The 12,554-nt window shown below is 43.7% G+C and overlaps 1 protein-coding gene across 1 annotated transcript in view; it reads right to left on the bottom strand.

Annotated features, from left to right (window-relative positions):
• LOC144792295 (coiled-coil domain-containing protein 157-like) overlaps nucleotides 1-12,554 on the bottom strand; it is a 218,081-nt gene that overhangs the window by 48,916 nt on the left and 156,611 nt on the right. The window contains exon 7 of the mRNA XM_078667242.1: nucleotides 3,668-3,807. Within this exon, the coding sequence (XP_078523368.1) occupies nucleotides 3,668-3,807 (140 nt within the window). The remainder of the gene's footprint in view (nucleotides 1-3,667; nucleotides 3,808-12,554) is intronic.

Below are 12,554 nucleotides of genomic sequence, written 5' to 3'. Positions count from 1 at the left end.
GTATGCCAGGCAGCCGCCGTCAGGCAAAACACGTTCCCTTCCTTAAATCATCATTTCGTTTCCTTCGCCGAGTCAAAGGGTCGATAAAATGATTGTAAATCGATGCCCCTATGGAATGTTAAAAAGCGTATCAATCCGCATGCTAGCGATTTATCACGTATTCCTACTGTTATTCTAAAAAAAGGAAAGGAAAAACCAGAGCGGTTTTTACCTGTGGAAGAATCCAAACGACTCGTGTAACACCAGTCTCAGCGTAGAGCAGCGTTGGTCCGTTCACTTCCTAGTTAGTAAAAACAATGGGCGGAGTAACGTTCCAAGGTTACCTCTCTCTCTCTCTCTCTCCTTCTCATATGTATGCCCTTGCTTCTTAAAGCCATGGATTTCCTCTTGATGGGCGCCATAGCTTTGCAGCGATGATACATTTGGAGGTTCTAAAGTGCAGATACAACAGTGTATGTACAAGAGAATTTCTGAAGCGAGCAGTATGCCGACAGGTCTTAATACGTAGCACCTTTGTGGAGTTTAAGACTTTACTGTGCCTTTCATTTGGTAGCATCACGCCACCCTAAGCGGTTCACCCTAAGGTTTCTAGTGGGGAATTTACCAATTCACCCTAGAGCTGCTAAGGGGAGCTATGCAATGAGACCAATGTGAACATATGGAGTGGGTAAACAAAAGTCAGCAGTTGGGCCACTCTTATCCTAGACACTCACCCTCGTTAGTTGCTTACACAATCGGAAGCATGCAAAGTGTGCGCAAGACTTCCTTCTATTGCCCTTAAAAATATATGAGGTTATAAGCATTCTGCTCACCCATGGCAATTTAAGGTGCCTCGCTTGCCACGGTGGTGCAGTATATGCAGGGTCTATGTGGACAATCTGGTTTATACAAGCAATGCAGCAATGAGGAGGTTCCATGTCACAGAGGAGCTATAGTCCCAGCGGGCGTGCAGGCTCCTCAGTAGAGCACAAGCCACACCTGCCTAACATCGGCAACCTCCATGCAGAGGGGAAATCCTGCAGCATAGTGCTCTTACCACCACGCTGCGGCTGACCGGCGCCTGCTGTCTGTCGCCACCCATGTGCAGTGTATTGTGGCTCCGAGACCAGCCTGTGGGAACTTTCCCATCCTCGATCCTTCTGTCAAGTTGTTGAGATCAGGGGCCACTCGGGATCCAGTGTCTGCTGCTTGCTGCCGCCTCGCGCTCTGTCCTCTGCCCTTTCAGTCTTTTTTCCACTTCAGTTCCCAGGAAGTATTGCTCCCTGATGGGTCCCTAGTGGTTTCTATTGTTGCATCTAGCAGGTTCAAGGCCTTTCCAACTGCACTGTCCACTGCCCATGGAGCAGCACATGAGGCTGCGCCTCAGAGACGTTACAGAAATCTTCACTCTTACACTGCTTCAGGCCACAATCAAAATTTTACCACAAAACAATTAAAGACCGGCCTCAACCAGTTTGATTGACATTGGAAGATCTTTTTCCAAATATTTCTAAAAATATCTTATCCATGCTCAGGGTGAATGTGCTGTGTGTGTGGACAATACACATTCTGAAGCCATTTATAGCTTTCCCCTTGTGTCAGGCTGAGAGCTGTCCGGGAATCAAAGATATCCATCGTGGAGCTTGGCCTGTCTTGCCTTGGGTAAACATCCCCTTAATCATTTGATGCCTGCCTCATACCCTTATTTTTACAAATGTCCAGGAAGATGTGCACACCACTGAGTGCTGTCTCAGACCCCCGAAAAATGATAAGAACTAGAATTCCAGAGCCAGTTCCTTGCATACCTGTGGGTCTCAGAAGAAACTCTGCTGCAAAGATAACAGGAGGCGTATAATTCAGACACACCATTTAACTGTGTCTCCCCAAGGTTGAGAGTAATTCTGAGACACAAGGTGTTCAGCCTTGAAAGAAGAGCTGCTGGCCTTCTTGCCAAACTGAGGGACAACCCCGATCAGGAGGATAACAAGTAATGCACAGCTGACTGACAGCATGTGACAAGCATGCTTCAAAGAAATGAGCCACCCAGAAGTCATGAAGACAATGACAACTTAACATCGAGAGGGCTAACAACGTGCAACAGACATTCAAAGGTTTCAATTGTGGTGATCCTGCACTACTATTTGACAGCTCCTGCTTTTGTAGGAGCCCGTATCGCCAAATCTGTAGACCAAGAAGATTTTCTTCTGCACCCTGGATCTTCGAGTATTATTTAATTGCTGAGGCTGATCCCCAAGATTTTGGAACCATTTGATCATACCTGTTCAACCTATAGTTCTAGAAATCAAAAACTACATTTAAAGGGTGGCCATGCTCTCACATGAAATCCCCTTTCTATAATTGCAAGTGTAAACCAGTATCTAGTGAGTCCAGTGTGTGGTCCACTACTTGAAACCAGCCATTTAGGAGCTGACGTCCCTAAAGTTTTAGCTCATTTGCCCTGTTGTGGGTGGTAGCCCCATGCAAAAACCAGTAGCCCCCCCATCTTTGAACCTTCACTTTGGAGACCAGTTCGAGACACCCACAAAAATTCCAGCTGGCCTGATACCGGACTACTAGGACTGTGGTTTGGAACAACTCTTTGCATCATAAACACAGAATATATAGATGCGGATCCCAGTTCGTTCTAGGGTCATGCACCTTTGGTTATTTAATACATTTTTGTGCTTTGTGGTGTTTTTAACAGATTGTCATCTCTCAGGCTGAAAGCCGCGTAGTACTTCACAGTATTCAGTAAAACTGAGAAGCTCAAGGGATAGGGCTCCAGAAGGTCGCAAATCCTTCTGTATTTCTAAGTGTTTTTTTTTACTGATCTGCTTTTTACGATTGCAAATAAGAAGCTCCGACAGGACCATGACGTTTATTGAGTGTTGCTACTTTTATGAGAGAGTGCCAGAGTATAATACCCTCATCACTCCCTAGATTAAGCCTAGATGCTCCAACCACCATACCCTTTGCATTGTCATACCCCATGCAGGAATATCTGGCATCCAATCAAGGTCCTGCGGCAGCAGTTGAAAAGGACAGTTACTCATCAGAGAATTGTACAAGAACCACACAACTGCCCAGGGACGTAGAGGCAATCTCCCACAAAACCTTAGAAACGAATGTAGAGTGTGGTTTGTTCATAAAACAACATTACCCCTCATAACTGCTGAATATGGCTCCTCAGCCCAGACCGCCTGCAGGTGCTTCTTCTCTGAACTGAAGAAACTGTCACAACAGACACTCAAAAAGCATATGAAGAAATCCCACACTAGCTGAGAGTTCCTCGTTCAAGAAAAGCTAAGGTAAACATGGTCACTGTGTGCATGTGACTGCCCAACTGGCAATACCTTTGTCCAAAGCCACACAACAGAACATATCCATGCACTCTACTGTTGCTTTTTAAGTGGCTGAGTTCCTGGAGGTCAGATTTAAGGTTTCTTCAGATGGACAGAAATCCAGGTTAAGTCAGCAGAAGTCAGATTTCACTGGGGGTGTTCTTGTACCTGTTCTAACTTCTACAGTCTGAATGAGGCTGTTAGTGGGATCTTTGTTGGGAGTGTACTCCACTTCAGCACAGGTCCTCAGCATGTGCGAAGACTCGCGCTAAGCACTACCGTTGCTTTGCACACATTCCTCTGGACCCAACTACCTGATAATCGCAGAATTGGAGGCAAAGTCTCACCTTCAGGGCCCCATGCTGGGCTGTCTCTCTCAATTTGCTGAGCATGGCTCGAAGTCGTGCGTTCTCCTCTTCTAAGACGTTGATTCGAATGCAGTTGGCTTGCAGCTGTCTCTCCATGTCCTCGGCAATGTTTCCTGAACCTACAATCAAACAAACTTCAATGAGCAGAACAGTCTGAATAGGAGCGTAACAGGCTTCCTGTCCTAGAGCCCGCATAAGTAAAAATATGTGATGCTATCTGTAAAGCTAGAGTCCTTCCTGACACAGAGCTGTGCTGGCCTCTTTCTGAAAACTCATAGAGGCTACAAAATTGCTGGCACAGTACGGCGTAAAGGAAAAGGAAGCATTTCTGGGACTGCATTTTCATTGCACTGTACTAATTTACATTTGAAATACTTGACTGAGTTTGTGTCATTTCACAATAACAAAAGAGAGTAAAATGAAACATCACATAAGGCTGTTGTAATCTTCGTATTTAAGCTGCCGGCACTGGCGAACACTCAACAGTAGGCCACTCAGTTTCCATCAGGAGTTGATTTCTCAAGCTTAGACTTACTCAAAATATTATCTAGGAATATTCATCTCACAATGGATCACAAAGTGAATCAAAAGAGACACAGTGAGTTAAGTCTTTGGACAAGCAATGTCTCTGTAGTGCAGTATCATGTATGTTAGAAGGATGGAACAAATCACAACAACTCTTCTGGTCTTGTTGGTTGCTGTTAAATGGATCTCTTTGAGTGCCAACCAAATGTTTACATAATGCATTATCCACATTTGTGGATTGGAATTTTGTCCAAATGACTGTGACTACAGTCCACAAAGTGTGTATAATTTGTTTCCCTTGTTTAATTGTCTAATATTGACAAATGTTTGACCAGTAATGAGCTGCTGCTAGTCTCCTATATTAGGGTAGGCTATTTTCTTCCAAACTACTTGCGTGGAAGACCAGGACCACTGAAATCTACAGATCAGTCCTACCTGAATCTCACCAGAAGCCAAAGAGGGAAGCCTGGGTTGCACGTGCCTCTTAAACAGAGTGGATATCTCACCATACTTCACGGCACACCTATTTCATGCCTAGTGCTTTGCAGACCATATTATGCAACTAATGCTTCAAGCGAGAAGGAGTCTAGTGGTATTCAGGGGCCCTATGACACAAATACATCATAAAAAATATTGATTTTTCACTCAAGCAGAGGGCAAAATTCAGATGTACTCGTCTTTTAAATGTTTATTGACTAGCCTATGCTGTTACTGTGTTTGCGTCTATTTATAACTGCAGTTGCAATGTGCCCTTTCAAATAAGTGTCAATAAAGATTTGTTGTAAAAAAAATAACATAAAAAAATCTCGATTCTCTGTGTTTGTTTTATGAAGTCTGAAGAGGAATGACAGTAAGCTGCTAGAGCTTGGGTCGTTTTTCAGCATTCCTTGTAATGAAGTAATTCCCTCAAATAGCTGTTCCTTATCTTCAAATGTTTAGTCCATTTCCTCCATTGTTTACCTCATGCGCCCCTTTCCATAAAAAATACTTTTTACATTGACAAAACTGACTGTTACATATGTCAGCTAAAAACATGAGGAGCACAAGTACATAATATTCTCTTTCCCAGGGCTCAAATTCCCTCTTTTTCAATGTTGATGGGAATTCTTTGTTCCAGTAAACAGGGGTGCAATGGGTAGAAGAAGGTGATGAGGTCCTTCTTAAGCCCATGGTTACCCTTAACATATCTAGCCATTCACTATTTATATTGCATCACACAGTATGGACGGCCAGTTTCCTTTGATAACCACATAATTCTCAGCGGGAGTCCTCACTCTAGCGTTATTCTCATCCTACATGAATTAATTTATCTTTGTTTCTTTAGTTGACAACATGGAACGAGTGCAGGCCAAGTACAACATACATGGGAAAATATTCATCTTCACTCAAGCAGTTCATTCATCCACAAAAAAGTGCATCTTCTCCATTCCTCAGATGGGATCTAATCAGACAGTCGTGATGCTGATCCTAAGAGATCTCATTACCCCAATTTAAAAGGCAGTAGCACTCCCAACACTTCAGCCTCATGCCTTGTCGAAGAGAGAATATGTCAAATTTAGTAAACCATATTTTAAGCCCAAAGGCTGACTTGAAGGGATAAAGTGTATGAACCCGCTCTACGGGAAGGCCCATCATTTATATATAAATATCATGACATCAATATGTACTGGGATGTGCTTGGGGTTGGTATTACCACAACTGTTCCAAATAATTGTAATGTCAATAAGGCTGACTGTCCGCACAAACAGAGTGGCAGAGTAGGTATTACTGCTCACTCCTGCTAATCAATTCTATTAGAATCTTTTGATTCTGACTTGGAATGCAATTTTTTAGATATCTTCTGTAAATTAAACACTATGGTTGAACACTTTATTCTGTTACATTGCCCTTCACAGCTCTTTTCAACCCCTACGTACATTAACTGAAGACATTGGTTCTTAGGTAATTGGAAGGAATGTGTAATGCTTTCAGGTGACCATAATCTGCGGTTAAGGGCGCCTACTGGTACAGCCTTGTAGTTTAAATTAAATATGGAGGTGTGCAACTTTCACTTGATGAATACATCTCCAGCTGATAATGTAGGTCACCTCTTGGATGCCATCTTCTCCACAGATAATTCCTTAAAAGTAGGTGTTCCCATTGAACTCACCTATAGCGACTAATCTGGTATCTCTTTTACACTCTCGATGGGAATGCCGCCAGAGTCAGGTCAACAAATACCCACTCTACTTCAAGAAAATGGAGCCAGTGTTCCCCCAACTAAGTAGCCCCTCGGGTATCAACAGATTTTAACCTTAATTGTAACTAGCAGGTGAAGGAAAAAGCCAAAAACCTTGTGAGCAGTCCCAACAACAGTTTAACCAAGATACGAGACACCCATAATTCGTCAAACTAAAGTCAAGCCAACAACTTCTCACAGATATAATCTCTGGTTTACCTTCGAATTCAATCAACAAAAATTGCCAATATGAACTTAAATGGAGGTAAACTATGACATCTTTCTCAATTATGAAATCTACATCAATGTAAAATGGCGAAAAAGCTGTGCTTTTCAGATGATTTACTGTTTCAAGAACTGGACCAAAGAAGTTTTAGAATTACTAATAAATTGCAAAACCTTCAGCTAATACATATCCCCATCAGAAGAATGAAGTAATGACCTTCCCTCTTTCTTCAAGGGTAAATGTAGAAAAAAACAACCTGCCAGTGTTAGATAAGCCAAACGTGACCCTAGATCACCTTAACTTGGTGATTCCAGATTCTCTCAAAGATACTGTAAACAACATGCACCCTTCCGGTCCCTTTTTGTGTCACCTGCCCTACTGAGTGAAAACTCTCAGCAACACTTATCAAAAATACTTTTTAACCATTGTTAACTATTCACTTTCATAACTGTAAAACATTTATTAAAAATGCCCTCTTGTAAATTAGAACACATTAACAACTGTAGGCCTTCATCCCATCTCCCATTTTTAGGGAAAGTATTCGAAAAATTCGTGTGCAATGAACTCCATAGCTACTTTGAAACCAACAACATTCTGGGAACCTACCAGGCTGGCTTCCATCCTGGTACATCCACATAACTAGCTGTGGTTTAAGTGCTGGATGATTTAAGAAGACTGGACAATATTTGTGGTAAAGGGTTGCTAGTGCTACTCTTACTCTCTGCAGAATTCAATACTGTCGACCAGTACATTCTAATCACTAGATGATGGGATACAGGTGTTGCAAGATCAGCTTTACATTTGCTATCTTACTTTCTCTCCCCCCAGCAACAAACTGTGACTTTACCTCCATATTGATGCAAGCCAAGGACGCTCAGCAGTGGTGTCCCCCAAGGCTCCATACTACCTCCTTATTTATTTAATATCAATATGCATCCTTTGGCCATAAAGGATTAAAATTGATTCATGGTGACCACATTGAGGGCACACTGGAGTCACTCCCAGGAACATTCTGTGGAGATGGTGTGGGGTGAGGTGAGGTAAGTGTGATGCAGGTAACTGAACTGGGTAAACTTTAACCGAGCGTTATGGTAAACCCGTTTTACCTATTCAAGGACCATCCTCCATTGCTTAGGAGTCAGCACGGTACCCAAACAGGCATCCCATCTGAGCTTGCGGAGTAGCGCCAGATCCACATCCGCCGCTTGTAGCGCTGCATAGAGTACTGTAACAGATCTGCGACCCAATCCATGCATCAGTATACATTGTAATCCATTATGACTGGGTGGGGCCTCCTGTCCCATCGCCAAGACGTTCCGTAGCTCGAGTATCAAGGCATTAAATGTTGTGAATTGGCCCACTCCCAACATAGTACTGTCCTCCAGCTCCTGAAAAGAGCACAAGTCTCCGTCAGTGTAAAAGTCACTGAGGCAGGTCACCTCCGCTTCCCACCAAGGTGCGGGTCATGGGCATCCATCAGGGCCCTTAACACAGACATGCTCCACAGTGGCAATTGAGGGGCATACAGCTGTGTTACCCGACATGGTTGAATACATATATTCCAGCATTGTGTCGCAATGCGTGCCCGTCTGCTCATGCCCCTGGAAGGGCCTCCTGGCGATAGCAGCCATTCCAATATTCCATGGCTGTTCAGTTCATTGCCAATCAATTTTCCCTCACCCATAGTCTCACCTGCTAACCACCGCATGGGCCATTGCAACAGTGCTGCCGCAAAGTAGCATTCTAGGTCAGGTACTCCCAAGCCACCTTCCAATACTAGGTGTTGTAGTGTACGAAAAGATACTTGCATGCGCGCCCCTCCCCATACCAGATCAGACAGGAAGCTCTGCAGGTCCCTGAGGCAGGCCCTGGTGGGAATCACAGGCACCGCTGCGAGGAGGTAAAGGAGCTGTGGGTATATTAACATTCTCACTATGGAGGCCTGTAGACTGCCACAGAGCTACCAAGGTCTACTGTGATTTCCCACCAAGAGGTCTTTGTCAGTGTGATATACGTTGACTCCCAGGTATTGAAACGTCTCAGGTCGACAAGGGAGACGGTAAAATTCCAAATTCTTCACCTCCACATAGCTCACCACCCGCAGGGAAAAGATACACGACTTACCCCAAATTTACTCAAAGTCCCGTCATATCTCCAATCAGCTCTAATAAATTAAAGAGAGCTGGGAGGTCCTGAGTAGGTGTCCGTATATATACCAGGACTAGGAGAGCTCACCTTAGAGGGTCACTACCAGTCTTGGGTAGCACCACAATGAAGGCTTTCCTTTGAGAATCAGACAATCTGCCCTGCTGCTAATATTCTTCGCGATACACCTCGAGCAGACGGGGCGTCATGGAGGCCCTGAACATGAAAAAGTATTCTACGAAATAAGTCTGTACCCCAGACTTTATTACGAGCCATCTGACGTATAGCTGCCTGGATCTCCTCTACAGGGGAGTAAGGCGAGAGAGGGCAGCCCCAGCAAGATATGCCCGGAGGCACTCCAAAGGAGGATCTGTGGAGGGGTATATAATGTCTCATAGTATTGCGCAAAAACATCACAGATCTCAGCTTGGGAACTTACAATCCCACCAGTGGGAGAACGAATCGCTACAATAACAGTTCTATAGACCTCAGAGTGTAGTAGCCACACCAACATGCGGCCAGGCCTATCTCTGTCTGCGTGTTCAAAGTCAATTCATAACTTAGCCACTCACATCAACGCTGAAATTTCACTAAAAACCCTGAAAGGTAAATTTGACTCATGTTTTGACAACCTGAAACAATGAGGAAGTCCGCAGATGAGTTTGCATGCTTCCGAGGAGTAGGAGGGCATGGTGATGGTTTGGGTTCTTGCAGTGAGGAAGGAGCAGATCCATTCAAGGTCCCTGAATGCCTGATTCGTGGAGTCGTTGAATTAGAACGGGCTGGGAGACGTATCAAAGGTTGCTGATACATCTAAGAGGATGAGGGCTGCGGTTTACCCCATGTCGAGGATCATCCAGATGTCATCCGTATCTGTTATGAGGGTCGTTTCTGTGCAAGCTTACATTCAGCAGAGTATATATTTTCTAAGCAACACAATATTTTAATTAGTTTCACTTAGGATTGATAGTGACCTTCTTTACGCATACACAAGCTTTGTAACTCCAAGTATCTGACAATTCCCTGTCCATGTCAGAACCACACAAACTCCTCAGCCTAAGTATTAAGTTAGCTTTATATTTGTACAAGGCTGCGTAGGTGAATGGGATTCAACAGCCATATCCCTTTATATACAAAATGACTTGAAAATACCTAATAGTCTTTGTCATGTTATGAAAGCTCTTCCGAGTTGCATTCATGAGCCTATCAACTACTGGATTCTCCCCTGATACTTCATAATATGCGTAAAGGTTTTTCAAATGCTAGGTAATTGGTTCTTACAAATGAATCAATCGTTAAAGCACTTTCAGATCCAAGCATTAATACTATATAATTCTCCCAGAGCGCCTTGTATGCGTTGGAGAAGGGAATATTCACTTTACTCTGACCATAGTAAATTTAGCTGGTAAGCTGGCAGCAGTTAACCTAGGCATTATTTAAAGTGATCCGGCTTTCTTGTGCTCTTATTCCGAAGACCGGATCTCAAGCTGCAGTTATGCAATTTATGCTTCATCTGCTTTATTTATGGTTACAAATGCTTTATAAGAATCCTTTTGAGTAATGACCTTATTTGCCACAGGCTTTGTTTCATCATAACCTTTCATACCAGTGAGCCATTAGACAAATAACCATCTATTTTCCAGATTCATGTGAGTTTACTTTTGGTTCCCAAAGCAAAGCCTTCTACCTCCTAAGGCACTTTCTGAAAAGTGGATCTGATCAGATCTATATCTCTCCCCATTAGGCATAGCTTGGGCCTTGCAAATATGTAAACAATTATGGTCAAAATCATGTTTGCATGGCGTAGAAAGGAACATCCTGTTCCCAGCCTTAATTCTTTCCGTGGGTGAACAGGTAGGTTCCCGTTGCCAAAATGTTCCTCGAACCTGGGCACTCAAAATGAGCGAAGTTACATTTCACAACAGTGGATAAGCACAAAAGATGTACTTGGTTCAAGTGTGCATTTCACGTCAAAATATTTCAATGCAATGGACATTTAACTTTGCTGTGCTAAGATAGGAAAAACCTAAGTTCAGTGAATATTTGGGCAGACGCCAAAAAACTGAATATCTGCCAGTATCCGAACAAAACACTGACCCAAGGACTGAACAGTAGTCCGACATACTTATTTACACAGACCAAAAATATGGATATGTATGCCATTTGTACCAAGATCCACTCTCTTATCTGAAATAAACAAGTACCGCAGGGTTTGATATGGACCAAGTACATATATTATGAAATTAAAATAATTGTACATGTGAAATTAAAATTATATTTATATAGCGCATAATCTACCCTGAGGCCTCGCAGCGCTTTGGCTAGAATCAAAGAGGCGACAGGACAGGGCGCTAGCAGGTTATTCCGAATAAATGAGTTTTTAAAAGCTTTCTAAATGCCAGCAGATTGTTGTTCTCTCTGAGAGTAAGAGGGAGGGAATTCCATATTCTCGCGGCGTTATGTGAGAATGAGCGGCCACCCCAAAGAGCCTTGTTTATCTTAGTGGCGGTGGCCAGGTGTAATGAGCTAGAGCGAAGAGCTCTGTGGGGGAGGTACGGGGTGACTAAAGGATGCATTATAGCTGGGCCCGTTCTCCGTATAGCTTTCTGGGTCAGACACATAGCTTTAAACTGTATCCTAGCTGCCACAGGAAGACAGTGCAGTTTCCTCAAAGCTGGTTTGGCCGACTGCCAGCGTGGAATTTGAAAAAGTAGTCTGGAAGCACAGTTTTGGGTGACCTGGAGCTTGTTAATCGCAGCCATCGGAGCTCCGAGATAGAGAGCATTATCGTGACACCCTTGACCAAATCCAACGCACGACTTACTGTTCTACAAAGACATCAAACACATATTTAGAGCGTTTGAAGTGTGGCCGAGGCTCACCCCCACCTCCTCCTTTGCACCTAACCCTGCCACAGATTGCCCTTGTCCTGCTTCCTCCCTGCCTGCTTTTTCCTCCCTATCACCCCTGTACCCTTCCCCACCGATCCTGCCCCATTAAAATTCTATGTTGCTCCCTTGCTTTATAGCTAGGTTCACACTATACACAACCACATGCATCCATAACACTCCCAGATCTAATAAGCATCCCTATGAAATTTTTACACTATATTCTAACCCTTCATCGAACTCAACACACACCATACTGTTTTAAACTGACGGTATATAATCAGCATAACAGGAGACATTTATGTGTGCCCATATTTATCCATGTGGACAGAATATAGCCTAGCGGCAACCCACCACGTTTACACATTTCTGCTGTTCTGGTGGAGATTTTTTAAAGAAAGTGGTCTTACGACACGGCATATTCACTTTCAGCAAAAATGTAGTGTCTCCAGAAAAAAACACCATAGTGGAGGGGGTTTTTTCTCCGGAAAAACAACAATCAAATGACTGTGACATGCAAGGTTTTTTTTTTCCTAAGCACAGCGGGCATTTTTGGTATTTTCCTTCCCAGAAAGCATTCGGGTAGGACAAATCAGCACAGAAAGTCCCACCCTATAAAGGTCTAGAGGAAACAGAGGTTTGTTTATTAGCATGTTTGATTGCTCAATTGTCAATCAATCAATCAATCAATCATAATATTTGTATAGCGCACTACTCACCCAGAAGGGTCTCAAGGCGCTTGGGGGAAGGGGTCCGCTACTGCTCGAACAGCCAGGTCTTGAGTTGTCTCCTGAAGGCGAGGTGGTCCTGGGTCAGCCGAAGGTGGATGGGGAGGGAGTTCCATGTCTTGGCCGGCAGGTAGGA

The sequence above is a fragment of the Lissotriton helveticus genome, chromosome 11 (genome assembly GCF_964261635.1).
Source record: "Lissotriton helveticus chromosome 11, aLisHel1.1, whole genome shotgun sequence".
In the NCBI taxonomy this organism is placed as follows: domain Eukaryota; kingdom Metazoa; phylum Chordata; class Amphibia; order Caudata; family Salamandridae; genus Lissotriton; species Lissotriton helveticus.
The sequence above is the reverse complement of the archived record's forward strand: the minus strand, read 5'-3'. Positions and strand labels throughout refer to the sequence as shown.